The sequence below is a fragment of the Ahaetulla prasina genome, chromosome 7, assembly GCF_028640845.1.
Source record: "Ahaetulla prasina isolate Xishuangbanna chromosome 7, ASM2864084v1, whole genome shotgun sequence".
In the NCBI taxonomy this organism is placed as follows: Eukaryota; Metazoa; Chordata; class Lepidosauria; order Squamata; family Colubridae; genus Ahaetulla; species Ahaetulla prasina.
Genome location: NC_080545.1, coordinates 99,255,048 through 99,274,141, shown reverse-complemented (window position 1 = coordinate 99,274,141; position 19,094 = coordinate 99,255,048). Strand labels below are relative to the sequence as shown.

At 47.8% G+C, this 19,094-nt stretch overlaps 1 protein-coding gene across 1 annotated transcript in view; it reads right to left on the bottom strand.

The window, feature by feature from the left end:
* The window catches only part of LOC131202599 (collagen alpha-1(X) chain-like), a 71,772-nt gene that overhangs the window by 33,061 nt on the left and 19,617 nt on the right, over positions 1 to 19,094 (bottom strand). Inside the window, exons 6-10 of the mRNA XM_058191702.1 lie at positions 7,288 to 7,323; positions 6,323 to 6,355; positions 3,033 to 3,104; positions 884 to 943; positions 174 to 209 (exon numbers count right to left, since the gene is read on the bottom strand). Coding sequence (XP_058047685.1) covers positions 174 to 209; positions 884 to 943; positions 3,033 to 3,104; positions 6,323 to 6,355; positions 7,288 to 7,323 — 237 coding nt within the window. The remainder of the gene's footprint in view (positions 1 to 173; positions 210 to 883; positions 944 to 3,032; positions 3,105 to 6,322; positions 6,356 to 7,287; positions 7,324 to 19,094) is intronic.

The following is a 19,094-nucleotide window of genomic DNA, read 5'->3' as shown; positions in this document are numbered from 1 at the left end:
CTTTTACACAACACCATGCAAGCTTGATCACTGGTGAGGGCGAAGGATAGGAAAATATACTGGATACCTGAATTTTGCAAGCCATCTGCATGAGATTTTCTAAAATGCTAATGATGCCCTAAGACTCGGTTACAAGAACTTTTTCATGGCGCACTAATCATCCGCAGACTCACCTTTTGGCCTGGCTTGCCAGATAAACCAACATACCCCTGTAAACATTGGAAACAAAATTAGCTGGACAGTTAATAGCAGATGTGTTCAGTATAATCCCTGCTAAGTATTCTGCAGAGAAGAATGCGACACCAACAACAGATGTTGCAGCATTGCATAGCAGTGTTTCTCTACTTCAACAAGTTTAAGATGGGTGGACTTCAACTGCCAGAATTCCCCAGCCAGTCTGCTTTAAGTTGGGTGGGCTTCCACTCCCAGAATTCCCCAGCCAGTCTGCTTTAAGTTGGGTGGGCTTCCACTCCCACAATTCCCCAGCCAGCAGGGTTTAAGATGGGTGGACTTCCACTCCCAGAATTCCCCAGCCAGCATGCTTTGAGATGGGTGGACTTCAACTCCCAGAATTCCCTAACTGGTATGCTTTGAGATGGGTGGACTTCAACTCCCAGAATTCCCCAGCCAGCAGGGTTTAAAATAGGTGGACTTCAACTCCCAGAATTCCCCAGCCAGCAGGCTTTAAGATGGGTGGACTTCAACTCCCAGAATTCCCCAGCCAGCAGGCTTTAAGATGGGTGGACTTCAACTCCCAGAATTCCCCAGCCAGCAGGCTTTAAGATGGGTGGACTTCAACTCCCAGAATTCCCCTTCTTCCTCCTGCCTATTTTCACACTGTTCTTTTCCCAAAAGATGAACCTCATCTTGTTTTTCAACTCACTCTTTCTCCAGGTTCACCTTTCAATCCCAGTTGACCGGGAATCCCAAATCCGGGGCTTCCCTATAGAGAGGAAATTTTTTAAAAAAATCAAGGTTATTTCCGCTTGCTAACCCTTGAAGGTGGTCCAGACAGGAAACCAGGTCCAAGAGCACTAATACTACCTATATTGTAGGCTTGCCTGTAAAAGAATCTTGCAAGTCTGAACACATCTCTCTTTTATTTTTACTTTGCAGAGAACTAAGGATGTCCTTTGGAAGAAGTTTTCTCCATCCCCTTTCTTTCTGAGCTACCTTGGTTAGCTATCTTGGTTTGGAACTAAGGAGACATTTGCTGACAGTGAGAGCAATTAACCTGTGGAACGGCTTGCCTCCAGAAGTTGTGGGTGCTCCAACATTGGTGGTTTTTTAAGAAGAGGTTGGACAACCATTTGACTGGGATGGTAGAGGGTCTTAAGCTGAGGATTGAACTAGAAGACCACCAAAGACACTTCCAGCCCTATGATTTCCTTCCTTCCTTCCTTCCTTCCTTCCTTCCTTCCTTCCTTCCTTCCTTCCTTCCTTCCTTCCTTCTATCATCTATCATCTATCCATCTCATCCATCTATCTATCTATCTATCTATCTATCTATCTATCTATCTATCATCTATCCATCCATCCATCCATCCATCCATCCACCATCTATCCATCTCATCTATCTATCTATCTATCTATCTATCTATCTATCTATCTATCTATCTATCTATCTATCTGTCTGTCTGTCTGTCTGTCTGTCTGTCTGTCTGTCTATCTATCTATCATCCATCCATCCATCCATCCATCCATCCATCCATCCATCCATCATCTATCTCATCTATCTATCTATCTATCTATCTATCTATCTATCTATCTATCTATCTATATCCATCCGTCCATCCATCATCTGTATCTATCTATCTATCTATCTATCTATCTATCTATCTATCTTTCTTTCTTTCTTTCTTTCTTTCTTTCTTTCTTTCTTTCTTTTTATCTTTCTATTATCTATCATCTATCTATCTATCTATCCATCCATCCATCCATTTTTTTTAATTTACATTTATATCCCGCCCTTCTCCGAAGACTCAGGGCGGCTTACATTGTGTAAGGCAATAGTCTCATCCTATTTGTATATTTATATACAAAGTCAACTTATTGCCCCCCCAACAATCTGGGTCCTCATTTTACCTACCTTATAAAGAATGGAAGGCTGAGTCAACCTTGGGCCTGGTGGGACTCGAACCTGCAGTAATTGCAGGCAGCTGTGTTTAATAACAGGCTATCTTACAGCCTGAGCCACACCGCGGCCCCTATCCATCATCTATCTATCATCTATCCATCTCATCTATCTATCTATCTATCTATCTATCTATCTATCTATCTATCTATCTATCATCTATCTGTCTGTCCGTCCATCCATCCATCCATCCATCCAGAGGTGGGATTCATTTACCTTCCCTACAAATGTGAGCGTGTGCGACCTACCACGCATGCGCATTGCTCACGCATTACATCCGGGCGGGTGGGCGGAGCCTCCCACAGTTGCCACCACCGGTTCGCCTGAACCGGATAGAACTGGCTGAATCCCACCACTGCATCCATCCATTTATCCATCCATCCATCAAGATGGACAGACAGACAGACAGACAGATGATACATAGGTAGATGGTTAGATGTAGATAAATAGATGATAGATGATAGAAAGATAATATAGATACATCCTGTAATAGATAATAGAAAGATAGATAATAGATAGATGAGAGAGAGCAGAGAGAGATGAGAGATAGAATAAAACCATTCTTTCACTTAACGGTCTCGAAATTTACATCAGATCATGTTGTATCTTCAAAGTGACTTGGTCGCCAAATGTTTGTTCTGACCACCACAAAGTTAAATTTGCCAAAACTTTGTTATGAAACATGGCCTATCGGCAGTACTTTAAATAAAAGATCATCATTTATAAGGTAGGTAAAATGAGGACCCAGATTGTTGGGGGCAATAAGTTGACTTTGTATATAATATACAAATGGATGAAGACTATTGCTTGACATAGTGCAAGCCGCCCTGAGTCTTCGGAGAAGGGCGGGATATAAATGCAAATAAATAAAAATAAAATAAATAAAATAATCATTTACCTTTTCACCTTTTTCTCCTTGTTCCCCCTGGTGGCCTTTTGGTCCTGAAAGACCCACTGGTCCAATTTCCCCCTAGACACGGGAACCAAATGGAAATTTGTGAGCCGTTATTCCCAAACAACGCTAAGCAAATTTCTCTGCAAAACATATTCCTACGAGGAGTATTTTCCCAGCCAAATGATATTAATTTATATCTCCTGGCTGATTAGGGACAAAGCTTTTCTTCAAATTCTACACCTTTCTGAACATTACAAAATAAGTCTGGAATTTATTTATTTATTTTTTTAAAAAAACCTGCCTTCCAAAATTATGTATATTATGGGGAAATGCATCCAGAAATAAATGCAAATATTGGGACAGTAACTAATCTAGATGGTCCTTTTTTTTTTAAGGTCTAAAAAAACAACAGGAGTCCTCAACTTACGACCACAATTATTGAACCCAAAACTGAAGTGCCTCAGTGAGAAATTTGTTCAGCGAGTTTTGTCCCATTTTTCACAAAAAAATTTTCCCCATTTTTCTTGCCACCACCTTGGTTAAGTGAATTATGGCAGATCCCAAATTAGTAACCCAGTTGTGAAAGGAATCTAGCTTCTTCCCCCACTGACTTTGCTGGTCAGAAGGTCACAAAAGGGGATCGCGTGACCTCCTGGATGCTGGAACCGTCAAAAATGTGAGTCGGTTGTCAAACAGCTGAATTTTTTTTTAAAAAAAATAATTTTTATTAAGCTTTTCACCCTTAAAAACAAAATGAAGAAAAAACACAACAACAAAAAACACATTAAAACCACATAACAAACATAGCGTTACATATTTTACAGCTTGTCGTATCGGCAATGGTATATATTCTCTGTTCTTTTTTACTCAATCCTATACATACTTATATTTACATTGGTTTCTATTTAACAATCCAATAATTTACAGTTCCTAATTTTAACTTAGATTAACAATCCAATTTATAATTTTGATTTCTTTTTTCCAACCAATCATATAATTTATTCCACACTTTGTAATATTCCGACTCTTCCCTTTCCTTAATTTCTAACGTCATCCTGACCATTTCTGCACACTGTAAAATTTTTCGGATTATTATTTCCTCTCCTGGAACATTATTTTGTTTCCATACATATGCTACAGCGATCCTTGCTGCCGTGAAGTATTAAGTATTGCAAAGATTTATCCATTTTTGAACTAATTATTCCCAATGATAAAATTCCAGTTTGAATTCCATTTTTAGTTGAGTAATTCCCTCTAACCAATTTTTGATTTTTTGCCAAATTTTTTTCATCTTGGGGCACATCCACCACATATGGTAGTATGTGCCTAGCTTATACCCACATCTCCAACTCAATCGGCTGAATTTTGGTCACATGACCTTGAGGGATGCAACGGTCATAACTGTGAATGGACCTGAGTCATTTTTTTCAGTGACGTTGTAACTCTGAATGGCCACTAAATGAAATGTTGTGAGTTTGAGGTCTATCTGTGGGGACCGAAGCTCCCGTTAATTGTCTCGATCTATCTAAAAACCTTCTTGAGATGTTCCCCAATTCCATTATTTTCTTCTTTGGAGTTCTGTCAATGCCTCTCGTGCCCCCGTCGGAGCCTGAATCTGTGGATGAGCTGGAACAAGAGATCAAGGGGGTGGCTCAGTTGGCTTTGGGGGAAACTGGGGAAGGGCAGAGCCAGTCAGTTTCAGGATTGGGACGGCTTGTAGACAGGAAGGAACATGAGAGACAAGAGCTCAGGTGATGAGCAAGGACCACCCGCTCCTGATCCTAGAACACGGAGAGAAGAGAGAAAGCGAGACCAACGCATATTGAGCCGGCTGTGAGAGAAGAAAGTGCCCTGCCCCCTTTCACAAGGCACACCTGGGGACTGAGATGTAAGGAGGTGCCAGTGGGAGGGGCATTTGATGGGAACAAGCGTTGAATCTGTGGAACCTCTTGTGCACTTACTGACGCCTGTGTTGTGGTCTGCCAGCAGCCTCCAGAGCTAGCAACGGAGTCGGACAGCGATGAGGCTGAGGTGAGAGGCCAGGGCCATCGGGGAGTGAGGTGCAGACTCCAGAGCCTCCAGAGACTGATAGTAATGAGGCAGAGGAACAGGAAGAGCCTGTTCCTAATGCACGCATGAGAAGAGCTGCCAGAAGGCAAGAGCAGCTCAAGCAAAGAGGACAACTCGGGAGTAGGGCCAAGAGATGATTGGCCCCTCCCATAAGGAGGGGTTAAAACAGACCAGCAACGGCGTTTGAGCTTTGCCGGAAAACAACATTGGTAGCTTCGTCTTCTGCTTCGTCTACGTCTTGTATTTATTTTTGTGACTTCTGAGCGTTTGCCAAGAAAGGCCTTTGGCAGTTTGCCTAATTGGACCAAGGTTTGCGATAGGACTGAGGAATTTGCGTTGGGAGGAATTTGTTTTAATTTGAGTTGAACGATGCTGGGAATGAAGTAGTTCTCAGCCGTTCGAATAAAAAGTTGTTTGTTTTTTTCACGGATTGAGTTTCCTACTACCTACCTGGGCCTGGGTCACAACAGCCTGGAGATTATGGTACTCTGTCTTGTGGGCCTTGCCCAGTTTGTCTGCTTCGCTGAATTTCTTGCTCTGGTTACTGTTTTGGAAACCTGACTTACTGGACTATTGGCCTTGGTTACTGCTTTGCTCACCTTGCTTACTGGACTACTCGCCGCCGGTGGCTGTTAAAGGTACATGTGAGAGCTTTGCTCCAGGACTTGTATTGAACATGGGGATGCTTGGAGGCAAAGTTGGAGCGATAACTAGACACAAGAACAGTTTTTCCCTGAAGGCCATCACTCTGCTAAACAAATAATTCCATCAACACTGTCAGACTATTTACTGAATCTGCACTACTATTAATCTTCTCATAGTTCCCATCACCAATCTCTTTCCATTTATGACTGTATGATTATAACTTGTTGCTGGCAATCCTTATGATTTATATTGATATATTGACCATCAATTGTGTTGTAAATGTTGTACCTTGATGAACGTATCTTTTCTTTTATGTACACTGAGAGCATCTGCACCAAGACAAATTCCTTGTGTGTCCAATCACATTTGGCCAATAAAATTCTATTCTATTCTATTCTATTCTATTCTATTCTATTCTATTCTATTCTATTCTATTCTATTCTATTCTATTCTATTCTATTCTATTCTATTCTAAAGGGGAGATAGACCTGTTCTCTGTCTGTGTTGCTTTCTTGCCAAGCCCCGGTTCATCACAATGCCCTTCCTCTTTGGCTTCCCGAGTCGATGTCTCTACTTACCCGAACACCTTTCTTCCCTGGAGGTCCCACCACCTAAGGACCAAGAGATCAAGTCAGGATCTTGGAATCCGGTCAAAACCCCAATTCCTGCAAGTTGATGGCTGCAGGTTTTCCTGAACCTTTGCAAATCTCTATAGCTAATCCTCAACTTACAATGACTTGTTTAAGGACCGTTCTCTTTTTTGCAGTGCTATCGTAACCGAATGGTCACTAAACGAATGATGGTGAGTCAAGGACAACCTCTATCCCCGGACAAAGGCTTTGCATTCGTTTAAAACCAATTCTCGAATAGACTAATTCTCGAATACAGCTCGCCTGTCTGGAACCCATACCACATCTCTGACATTAATACAATTGAACGCGTCCAGAAATATTTTACAAGAAGAGTTCTCCACTCCTCTGATCACAACAAAATACCTTATGCCACCAGACTTGAAATCCTTGGTTTAGAAAATTTAGAATTCCGCCGCCTTCGGCATGACCAGAATATAACTCATAGAATCATCTATTGCAAGGTTCTTCCTGTTGAAGACTACTTCAGCTTCAATTGCAACAATACACGAGCACACAATAGATTTAAGCTTAATGTGAACCGCTCCAATCTTGATTGTAGAAAATATGACTTCAGTAACAGAGTTGTTAATGCCTGGAATGCACTACCTGACTCTGTGGTCTCTTCCCAAAATCCCCAAAGCTTTAACCAAAGACTATCTACTATTAACCTCACCCCATTCCTAAGAGGTCTTTAAGGGGCGTGCATAAGAGCACCAGCGTGCCTACCATTCCTGTCCTAATGTTCCCTTTGATTGTATCCAATTCGTATGGTTATTTCACCTTATACTTATATATACTGTTGTGTTTGACAAAATAAATAAATAAAAATAAATAAATAATAAAAATTAGCTCAGACCCCACCCCACCTCGAGAGGCATTTCGGCCGAGAATACGATAAAAGTCAGACTTACCCCCATGGCTGGCGCCCCGGGAAATCCTTGAATGCCCTAAAAAGAAGGAGAAAAAGTCAATATGAGCAAAAAAAATAAAATTATATGGTATTATAAGGGTGCGTGTTTGTGCATAAATACGTATCTACTGATAGAAGAGAACGTGTACAGCTCAGGGTTGAATTTGGTGCTCTCTGAGCTTGGCTGTTTTCTTGCAGACATTTCGTGACCCAACTAGGGAACATCATCAGTGCTAGAAGGGAGTAGGGTTTGCAGAGGGAGGAGGAGAAGGAGGAGAAGGGGAAGAAGAAGGAATGGAGGAGGAGGAGGAGGAGGAAGAAGAGAAGAAATGTGGAGCCTTTGGTGTTCTCTGAACTTGGTTCTTGTCTTGGAGACGTTTCAGGACCCAACTAGTTAACAGGATCAGTACTAGAAGGGAATGGGGTTTGTAGAGTAGAGGAGGAGGAAGAGGAGGAAGAGGGACCAGAAGCCAAGCATCAGGATTTTGATCAAGTGCCCATGGCGATGCTGCAGTGGTCGTAAGGGTGAATAATGGTTTATAAGTCACTTTTTTTCAGTCCTGTTGTAACTTCATTTAGTGACCATCCGAAGTTACAACGCGACTGAGAAAAAGTGACTCGTGACCCTTTTTCGCACTTACGGCTGTCAAAATTGAGATGCTTGACAACTGGTTCATATTTATGATGGTCGTAGAGTCCCGGGGTCACCTGATCTCCTTTTGCGACCTTCTGACAAGCAAAGTCCATGGGGGAAGCCAGATTCCCTTAACAGCCGTGCTACTAACTTAACAACTGCAATGATTCACATAACAATTTTGGCTAGAAAGGTTGTAAAAGGGAGCAAAACTCACTATGTCTCACTTAACAACATACATTTTGGGCTCGGTTGTAGTCGTAAGTCGAGGACAACCCGTATTTCATACCCATGCGATCAGGAAGGGTAGAAAACAAAGCAAGCCACGTCGCAACCTTTTTAAAAAAATTCACTCCCGCCTTTTGTTTTGAACTTTGCACTCAAATCCAGAGAAAATTTCGGAAGTTTCTCGAACTTTCACATCAAACTTTGCTCTCTTGGACGTTTGGCCCGTAGTAGAATGACTCAATTTGTCCCTAATAGAAATATAATAGCAAGAAGTCAGAGAACTGAAGCTGAGGGAGGAATGAACCATGATGGATTTTTTTGTGAACATTAGAAAGTCATTATGGCAGTGTTAAAGCAACATTAAAGCTAAGTGAACTATCTGTTGTGGTCTACCAGCAGCTGGCAGAACTGACAGTGGAGTTGGACAGTAATGAGACTGGGGAGGACCATGGGCCACTCCTGGAGTCAGGGGAAGGACTGGATGAGGGCTCTGCGTCGGAGGCAGAGATGGGGCCAAGGCCATCTGGGAGCGATGTGCAGACTCCAGAGCTTCCAGAGGCAGACAGCAGAGAGGCAGAGGAACAGGAGGAGCCTGTTCCTAATGCACGCATGTGAAGAGCTGCCAGAAGGCAAGAGCAGCTAAAGCAAAAAAGGACAACTCAGGAGCAAGGCCAGGAGATGATTGGCCCCTCCCATAAGGATTAAAAGAGCAGCAATGGCTCTAGAGCTCTTTGTAGGAAAGCAACGTTGCTACATTGGCTTCTGGTCGGTGTCTCTTGTTTCTGAACTTCGTGGGGCTTTGCCAAGAACAGCCTTTGGCAGGGTGCCAAAGAGGACAAAGGTTTGTGATAAGGCCGAAGGACTTTTTCTGAAGGACTTTGTTCTTGGAATTAATTTGGACTAAGCTGAGAATGAAGTAATTCTCAACTGTTCTAATAAACTACGTTTGTTTCGGACTGATTGTGTCTGATAATAACTACTTGGCCCTAGGTCACAACACTATTAATTAAGAGTGATGTTGTGATAATGAACATTATGCTAGTTGTTCTCTTTTACTGTGGTCCTCCTGAAGCGTGTGAGAGGTTTTGGGTCTTAACTCTCAGATTTCAACAGTAAAACCTGAGGGATTTGTAAGCTCCAAAGGTGGAGTTCACATAATTTTATACCTGGTTCGCCGCACACCGAAAATGTAAACATGTGTGTGCGCACGCTCACATTTGCTCGCGCACATGCCATCCACACATGCGTGCAGCTTAGAAAACGTGGGTAAATAGAACGGCATAGCACCGCGGCAGGTGGGCGGGGGCGGGCCCATCCTCAGGTCACCGCTACCAGTTCGCCCGAATTGGTCTGAACCGCCCAAATATTTATTTATTTATTTATTTTTATTATTTACATTTGTATACCGCCCTTCTCCCGAAGGACTCAGGGCGGTTCACAGCCAAATAAAAATACAATACTATAAATACAGATTAAAAAATACAATTAAAAAACTTATTAAAATTGGCCAGAATTAAAATTTGGAACTAAAAACCCATTAAAACCCATTAAAACACATTAAAACACTACCCCAGTCCAGCGCAGATGAATAAATAGGTTTTAAGCTCGCGGCGAAAGGTTCGGAGGTCCGGAAGTTGACGAAGTCCTGGGGGGAGTTCGTTCCAGAGGGCGGGAGCCCCCACAGAGAAGGCCCTTCCCCTGGGTGTCGCCAGACGACACTGTCGCGCCGATGGCACCCTGAGGAGCCCCTCTGTGAGAGCGCACGGGTCGGTGAGAGGTATTCGGTAGCAGCAGGCGGTCCCGTAAGTATCCCGGCCCTATGCCATGGAGCGCTTTAAAGACATTCACCAACACCTTGAAGCGCACCCGGAAGGCCACAGGTAGCCAGTGCAGCCGGCGCAGGATAGGTGTCACTCGGGAGCCACGAGGGGCTCCCTCAATCACCCGCGCCGCTGCATTCTGGACTAACTGTAGCCTCCGGATGCCCCTCAAGGGGAGCCCCATGTAGAGAGCATTGCAGTAGTCCAGACGAGACGTCACAAGGGCGTGAGTGACTGTGCACAAGGCATCCCGGTCTAGAAAGGCGAACCTGGTGGAAAGCTCTCCTGGAGACGGCCGTCAAGTGGTCTTCAAAAGACAGCCGTTCATCCAGGAGAACGCCCAAATTGCGCACCCTCTCCATCGGGGCCAATGACTCGCTCCCGACAGTCAGCCGCGGACTCAGCTGGCTGTACCGGGATGCCGGCATCCACAGCCACTCCGTCTTGGAGGGATTGAGCTTGAGCCTGTTCCTCCCCATCCAGACCCGTACGGCCTCCAGACACCGGGACAGCACTTCGACGGCTTCATTGGGGTGGCCCGGTGTGGAAAAGTACAGCTGGGTGTCATCAGCGACAGCTGGTACCTCACACGAAGCCACTGATGATCCCACCCAGCGGCTTCATATAGGTGTTGAACAGAAGGGGCGAGAGAATCGACCCCTGCGGCACCCCACAAGTGAGGCGCCGCGGGTGACCTCTGCCCCCCCGTCAACACCGTCTGCGACCGGTCGGAGAGATAGGAGGAGAACCACCGATAAACGGTGCCTCCCACTCCCAATCCCCCCAACCGGCGCAGCAGGATACCATGGTCGATGGTATCAAAAGCCGCTGAGAGGTCTAATAGGACCAGGGCAGAGGAGTAACCCCTATCCCTGGCCCTCCAGAGATCATCCACCAACGCGACCAAAGCCGTCTCAGTGCTGTAACCGGGCCGGAAGCCGGACTGGAACGGGTCCAGATAGACAGTTTCCTCCAGGTGAAGGGAGAAATGATATGCCACCATACTCTCTACAACCTTCGCGCGGCGGGTTGGAGACTGGACGATAATTACCTAAAACAGCCGGGTCCAGGGAAGGCTTCTTGAGGAGGGGCCTCACCACCGCCTCTTTCAAGGCGGCCGGAAAGACTCCCTCCAACAAGGAAGCACTCGTAATCCCTCGGAGCCAGCCTCGTGTCACCTCCTGAGTGGCCAGCACCAGCCAGGAGGGGCACGGGTCCAGTAAACATGTGGTGGCATTCAATCTACCCAGCAACCTGTCCATGTCCTCGGGAGTCACAGGGTCAAACTCATCCCATACAACATCACCAAGACCGCCCTCAGACGTCTCGTCCGAATCGCTGCAATCTTGGTCCAGACCGTCCTTCAGCTGAACGATTTTATCGTATAGATAACCGTTAAACTCCTCAGCACGTCCCTGTAACGGGTCATCCCGCTCCCCCTGGTGAAGGAGGGAGCGGGTCACCCCGAACAGGGCAGGTGGGGGGGTATCTGCCGGCGCAATGGGGGGGGGGGGGGAGGAACGCCCCGCATCCCTCAGTGCCACTAGGTAGGTCCTAGTATAGGATCTAACTAGTGTCCGATCAGCCTCTGAACGGCTGGACCTCCAGGAACTCTCTAGGCGTCTTCTCCGGCGTTTCATCCCCCTCAGCTCCTCGGAGAACCAAGGAGCCGGTTGGGACCTACGCCGGGTCAGAGGCCGCAAAGGCACGACACGGTCTAAAGCCCCGGCCGCAGCCCGTTCCCAGGCTGCAGCCAGTTCCTCTGCCGTGCCGTGAGCCAGATCCTCAGGAAGTGGCCCAAGCTCCGTCCGGAACCTCTCTGGGTCCATCAGGCGCCTGGGACGGTACCAACGTAATGGTTCCGTCTCCCTGCGGTGTTGGGTAGCGGTCAGAAAGTCCAGGCGAAGGAGAGAGTGATCTGACCATGACAAAGGTTCAATGACTATTTCCTTTAAGTCCAGATCTCTCGACCACTGACCAGAGACAAAAATCAGGTCCAGTGTGCCACCCCCGATGTGAGTGGGGCCATCCACTACTTGAGTCAGGTCCAAGGCCATCATGGAGGCCAAGAACTCCCGAGCTACCGTCGATGACGAGCCGGCAGATGGCAGGTTAAAGTCCCCCATGACTAAAAGTCTGGGGGTCTCCACCGCCACCCCGGCAAGCACCTCTAGGAGCTCGGGCAGGGCCGCTGTCACGCAGCAAGGAGCCAGGTACGTGACCAGCAAGCCCATCTGACATCTATGACCCCACCTCACAAAGAGGGATTCACACCCGGATATCTGAGGTACAGTGGTCTCCCTCGGCCCTAAACTCTCTTTAATCACAACCGCCACCCCTCCACCCCTACCCTGGGCCCTCGGCTGATGGAATGCACGGAAACCCGGTGGGCACATCTCAACCAGGGGCACACCCCCTTCATTGCCCAACCAGGTCTCCGTAACGCCTATAATATCCGCGGCACCCCCCTGAATTAGATCATGTATTAGGGGGGCCTTATTGGCCACGGACCGTGCGTTGCATAACATCAGACGGAGGCCCAGGTCCTGAGGGTCCTGACCATCCGGGGAACGGGTAAAGTTAGGGGGATCGGGGCACGCGATCGCCTGCATACATCGAACGCGTGACCCCCTATATCGATCGATCCCCTTCCGCCATATCTGCCCCTCCCACTTACCGTGCCAATAGACTCACCTCACACAAAGGAACACCTCCCCCATAACCTCCGAACCCATTTGATAATCGCCACGAGCATGCGCTGGAACTGGTTTCCTCCCGACGGGCTACCCCATCACCTGCCCTACCCCTCCCACCCCTTAAAAATGCCCTGTCTAAAAACCCCCAAAGGCTCTTTCTTCTCGCATGCCACCTCTGTGGGTCCCAAGACCCGTCATTGAGGCCGGCCCTTGGTAGCGATACGGGCCATTCCTGCGAGGCGGGGGCACCTCGCAGGCGCAAGAGTTCACGTGCAGTGTAGCGCATAGGAAAGTGCGAATCGGCGAGGGATGCTAAGGTGGTAAAATCCCAAAGTAATAGAAATGGTGAGTCTTCTAGCGGGAGTCCAGTTGGTCAAAGGACAGATGGAGCAGGAACCGGATAGCGATAACAGAACAGGAACAGACAGGCCGACAGTCTCCATAGCATGCCTATGGGAAGCAGTTCTACAGATCTTAATCAGGTAGACGTGGCTAGCGGTCAGCCCAAGTCCCGAGACCAGTCCAAGCTAGTCCAATCCAGTCCAATCCACTCCATCCCGCTGATGGAAATGCATGACTGCCCAGTTTAGATGACCCATGGTCCGGGATAGGGATAGAGGGGAGCGGAAAAAAATGGAGCAAGCCAGGCCATAAGGCCACAAAGGAAAATACGATGGAACAAGCAGGCCACCAAGGGCCATTCGATGACACATGATGGAAAGCTGCGACCAAACAGGCCACAAGAGGGGACAAACCTCAGCCATGGTTCCGGCCTCCTCTCCCACGAGGCATTACCACACCCATCCTCGGTGGGGCTGCCTAATACAGGCGCCGTTGGACAGGCACCTCGCGGTCCACACAGCCCGCCGGGCCCAACCAGCACCGATGGAACTGGCGCCGATGGAACTGGCGCCCGAGCCGGCAAGCCCACCGACAGGCAAAAGCGGGCGGGATTCGCGCCAGCGAAACCAGGCGAATCCACACCCGGGCCGCCGGAGCCAGGCGGAATCACCGGCGATCTCACGCCGCTGAAATTCGGCCAAGATCGCCGGGGTCGCCGCTGGAAAGGGCTCCGCTAGGCCGGGCTCGCCGCTGGACCGCTGGACCGCTGGGCAGGGCTCCGCTGGGCAGGACTCGCCGCTGGGCCGCTGGACAGGGCTCCGCTGAGCAGGGCTCGCCACTGGGCCGCTGGGCAGATCTCCGCTAAGCAGGGCTCGCCGCTGGGCAGGGCTCCGCTCCGCTGGGCAGGGCTCCGTAAAGCGAGGCAGGGCCGCTCCGCTGGGCAAGGCAGGGCCAGAACCGAGGCCGAGGCCGGAGCCTGCAACAAACAGCAGGCCTCCCTCGCCTCCCTCGCATCTCCGCTTCCTCCAAAATGGCCGCCCCCTTCCGGACCGCCACTCCGTCCCTCGGCCCGTTCTCGGCTGTCGCATGACCGAGAGGCCACAAACCTCTCCAGCGGCAGCCAGACCGATCGAACCACACGCCGAGGGACCGGAGCAGCCTGGTAAGTCAGCCCAAAGCCTCCATTTCAAGGAAAAGCCGCCATCGCCGATTCGGGCTCCTCTAGGTCGCTACCATTCTCGCGCATGCGCAGAGCCTACTGGCCTAGGCCAGTGATCTCAGTGGTGATATCACCACTGCTAAGCTTCCAATATATCAGGCGAACGTGTTGGAAGATACAGGGGGTAAAAATTATGAAGATGAGACCCATACCACCAATCCGGAACTGAGACTGGAATTCTAACTATTCCCCATGTTACTGTTCTGACCTGCCACCCAAACACGACAAACCCTCTGTAGTTAAATAAATGTTTCCTTTATTAGCAGCCCCGACAAAAAGTCTCTTTCTCTCACTCACAGCAGGCTAACAAATCTGTCCGACTGGGAGATGAATAGTTGTCTGCCACACCTATTCATCTCCGCCCCCTGCCTTTTATCCCCAAATCTAGGGTGGGGCTTTGTTAGCAGTAGTGGCTATTCCGTCCCAAGGACCGGCCCATAGATTTCCACTGTTCTCCTCTCCTCTGCCTTCTGTGCATCCACGCGTTGGGCAATGGACTCAACTGTTCCTCCTTTTCCTCATCAGCCACCTCTAGACCTGGAGGCTATTGACCCTCCATCTGCTTTTTAATAATTCGGCTATGTAGAATAAGTTTTTTAATTTTTTAATTGTATTTTAGTTTGTATTTATATGTACTTTTTTACTTGCTTGTGAACCGCCCTGAGTCCCTAGGGAGATAGGGCGGTATATAAATGTGATAAAATAAATAAATAAATAAATAAATCTGAGGGCTGACAGACAGCCCAAGCTCTGTCTCTCTTTCTGACTGCTCCATTCCCTCTTCCCCCTCAGAGTTCTCAAGTTGCCTTCATGCTGACCCTGACTCACATGCCTCCTCCTCTGATTTGGCTGCTGGAGGGGCTGGCGGTCGACAGGTCACAACAGTTACAACGGAACCATAGAGTTACTTAGGACCCAGATTCGAACTTCTGATGGTTGCCCTTCCTTCTCTGTGTGGTCAAAAGATCATATTTTGAGTGGTCAACAACTGTCTCGCATTTACGACCATATGCGGTGCCGTGTGACCACGATTTATGACAATTATGCTGAAAGTTGGCGTTTACTTCCGATGCCTGGCAATAAAAACCCAAAAACTGTTGCAGATAATGGATTCACTTAACGACAGCACAAAAGAGGTCGTAAGATGAAACACTGTCGTGGGGTGACTTGTTTAATGACCAATACAACTTAAAAGGTAAAGGTAAAGGTTCCCCTCGCACTTACGTGCTAGTCGTTGCCGACTCTAGGAGGCGGTGCTCATCTCCGTTTCAAAGCCAGCGTTGTCTGAAGACGTCTCCGTGGTCATGTGGCCGGCATGACTCAATGCCAAAGGCGCACAGAACGCTGTTACTCTCCCATTAAAGGTGGTCCCTATTTTTTCTACTTGCATTTTTACGTGCTTTCGAAACTGCTATGTTGGCAGAAGCTGGGACTAATAACAGGAGCTCACCCCGTTACACGGCAGCACTAGGGATTCGAACCGCCGAACTGCCGACCTTTTGTTCGACAAGCTCAGCTGTCTTAGCCCCTGAACCACCCTTACAAAGGTAAAGGTAAAGGTTCCCCTTGCACATACGTGCTAGTCATTGCTGACTCTAGGGGGCGGTGCTCATCTCCGTTTCAAAGCCAAAGAGCCAGCGCTGTCCGAAGACGTCTCCGTGGTCATGTGGCCGCGTGACTCAATGCCAAAGGCCCACGGAACTCTGTTCCCTTCCTACCAAAGGTGGTCTCTATTTTTTCCACTTGCATTTTTACGTGCTTTTGAAACTGCTAGGTTGGCAGAATACAACTTACGGTCGTAATTTCAGACTCAAGTACTGCCTGTAACTGCTTGAAGAAAGTCTAGTCCCCTAATTATGGGGAGGGGACTAGACTTTCTTACTACTGCATCTCACTTACTTTGGCTATCTCATGCACGGAAATTCCTGAGAGTTGGACACGGCTGAATGGATAACATAATCATCATCGGAAACAATCTTATTTTATTAGCGAAAAGACGGTTTGTTCTATTCGCTTTTTTTTTTTACTTACTTGGTCTCCTTTTGGTCCCTCCGGGCCTGGAAGTCCCTAATAATAATAATAATAATAATAGAAATAATAATTATTATGATTTGAAGAAGGCCACTGGCATTGACGCAATCCTCATCAGTCAATTGCAAAAGGCAGCTTGGCTTGGAACAGCTTAAATCCTGCTGTGAATTGTTTAACACAGGAGTGGGCAATTCATTTTCCCACGGGGGGGGGCCCTCTGTGGAGGGCAGAACAATAGGGTTGTGAAAAGGTGTGTAGGCACGTACACATGCACACACATAAATCCTAACCCAACAACAAGCCAACAGATGCTTCCCATCAGAGTCACCCACTTCCCTGCAACAGATCCGTTGTTCGCATCATATACAGGTAGCCTGTTGTGACTCGTCCTCCCTCCTCTCCTCAGCCGGGCCCCTCCCGTCTCCAACCGGGCCTTTTATCAGACTCCGAGTCTGATAATGAAGATGAACGGCCTGTTATGCCTCCAGCCCCCGGCCCTGGCCCCATGCTCGGGGAGGATTCAAGGAGTGAAAGGAGAAGCCCAATAAACCTCACTCATACAGCGTATGTTCCTTTGGCTCAGCCTTCAGAGCAGGAAGCCAGCCAGGTGCTGGAATTACTCAGGCCTACTCCCTCTGATCCCTCCCTTTCCCAGACGCTGACAGCAGATCCAGCTGAAGACAATTCAGTGTAGGAGGACCCTCGCTTCTGGAGATCTGAGAGGCGATGCCAGCAGAAGGAAGGGTGGGGCAGGCCTGGATAAATGCTGAGTCATGGAGCCACACCCCACAGCCTATATAAAGGACCTGCTTTTGGCATTCCAACCTTGAGTCAAGTAAAGTCTCAGCTAGTTTGCTGATATCGGGCTCTATCGCTGAAGTCACAACTTGGACTCCTGCCTGCCCTGAGAGACCTCGAAGGAACTTGGCAAGCTGCAGAGGCTTCATTGCCAAATTGGTTACGGACTTCCTTGACTCGTTCGTCGGAGTGGGGGTGGGACACGACATAGCCCTTGACTTAACAGCTGTTCACTTAGTGACCATTCAAAGTTACAACAGCACTGAAAAAGTGACTCATGACAGTTTTTCACACTTAAGACCGTTGCAGAAGCCCCAGGGTCATGTGATCAAAATTTGGTTGCTTGGCAACCGACTCATATTTATGATGTTTTTGTGTCCCAGGATCATGTGACTCGTGCCACGCGCGATCTTCTCAACGGACTTCTGAGAAGCAAAATCAATGCATTTGCCTAACCACCGTGTGATTCGCTTAACGACGGTGGCAAAAAGAGTCATAAAGTTGGGGGAAATTCACTTGATGACCATCTCACTGAACAACCGACATTCCAGTCCCAGTCGCGATCGTAAGTCAAGGACTACCTGTATATCTCCTTGCTCAGAAAAAAATGAGCAGGTAAGATTAAAACAAGCCAAGTTGACGGGGGGAATGCAGCTAATGTCACAATGGAAGTGAGTCACAACTGGATTTAAATTCTCCTCAGAAAAGAATAAAATTTACCTTTTCTCCTTTGATACCATCTTGTCCCCTTTTACCCTGGATTAAAAAAAAAAAGAATTTTTTTATGGTAAATCTGCAGAATGGAATAAATCAGTAAATATTTGATTTTCATACAGTTAGTCCTCACTTAGCAAAAACAACAGGGACTATCAGCTCCATTGCTCAGTGGAATATCATATGATCCTGATGGACTTCCCCTTCCCCTAGAAAGAGGCTGTGAATTCTAGTCCTGCCTTATTTTTATGAAAGCCAGCTGGGTGACTTTGGGCCGATCACCAGGAGACAGCGAGTTCTAGTCCTGTCTTATGTTATGAAAACCAGCTGGGTGGCTTTGGGCCGATCACCAGGAGACAGAGAGTTCTAGTCCTGCCTTATGTTATTAAAGCTAGCTGGGTGACTTTGGGCGGATCACCAGGAGACAGCGAGTTCTAGTCCTGCTTTATGTTATGAAAACCAACTGGGTGACTTTGGGCCGATCACCAGGAGACAGCGAGTTCTAGTCCTGCCTTATGTTATGAAAGCCAGCTGGGTGACTTTGGGTTGATCACCAGGAGACAGCGAGTTCTAGTCCTGCCTTATGTTATGAAAGCCAGCTGGGTGACTTTGGGTCGATCACCAGGAGACAGCGAGTTCTAGTCCTGCCTTATGTTATGAAAGCCAGCTGGGTGACTTTGGGTCGATCACCAGGAGACAGCGAGTTCTAGTCCTGCCTTATGTTATGAAAATCAACTGGATGACTTTGGGCAGATCACCAGGAGACAGCGAGTTCTAGTCCTGCCTTATGTTATGGAAGCCAGCTGGGTGACTTTGGGTCGATCACCAGGAGACAGCGAGTTCTAGTCCTGCCTTATGTTATGAAAGCCAGCTGGGTGACTTTGGGCGGATCACCAGAAGACAGCGAGTTCTAGTCCTGCCTTATGTTATGAAAGCCAGCTGGGTGACTTTGGGCCGATCACCAGGAGACAGCGAGTTCTAGTCCCACCTTAGACTTGAAAACTGGCCAGATGACCTTCAGCCAGTCCTTTTCTCTCAGCCCAACCCACCTCACAGGGTTGTTGTTGTGAGGAAAATAAGAGGAAGAAGGTACGTTCACCGCCTTGAGTTATTTGCCAATAATAATAATAATAATAAAAATAACAAAGGCAGGATAGAAACAGACAAAGGAGCCAAGAAATCTTTGTGGCTATTCTTACCCTTAAGCCAGGCGGTCCTTCTTCCCCAGGGAATCCTTGCTCCCCCTAAAGAGAAAGCCAAAAACAGCGTCATTCTATCTTGAAGCAACTCAGGAGAAATTTCTGCCAGGAAAACAGGCCTGAGCAT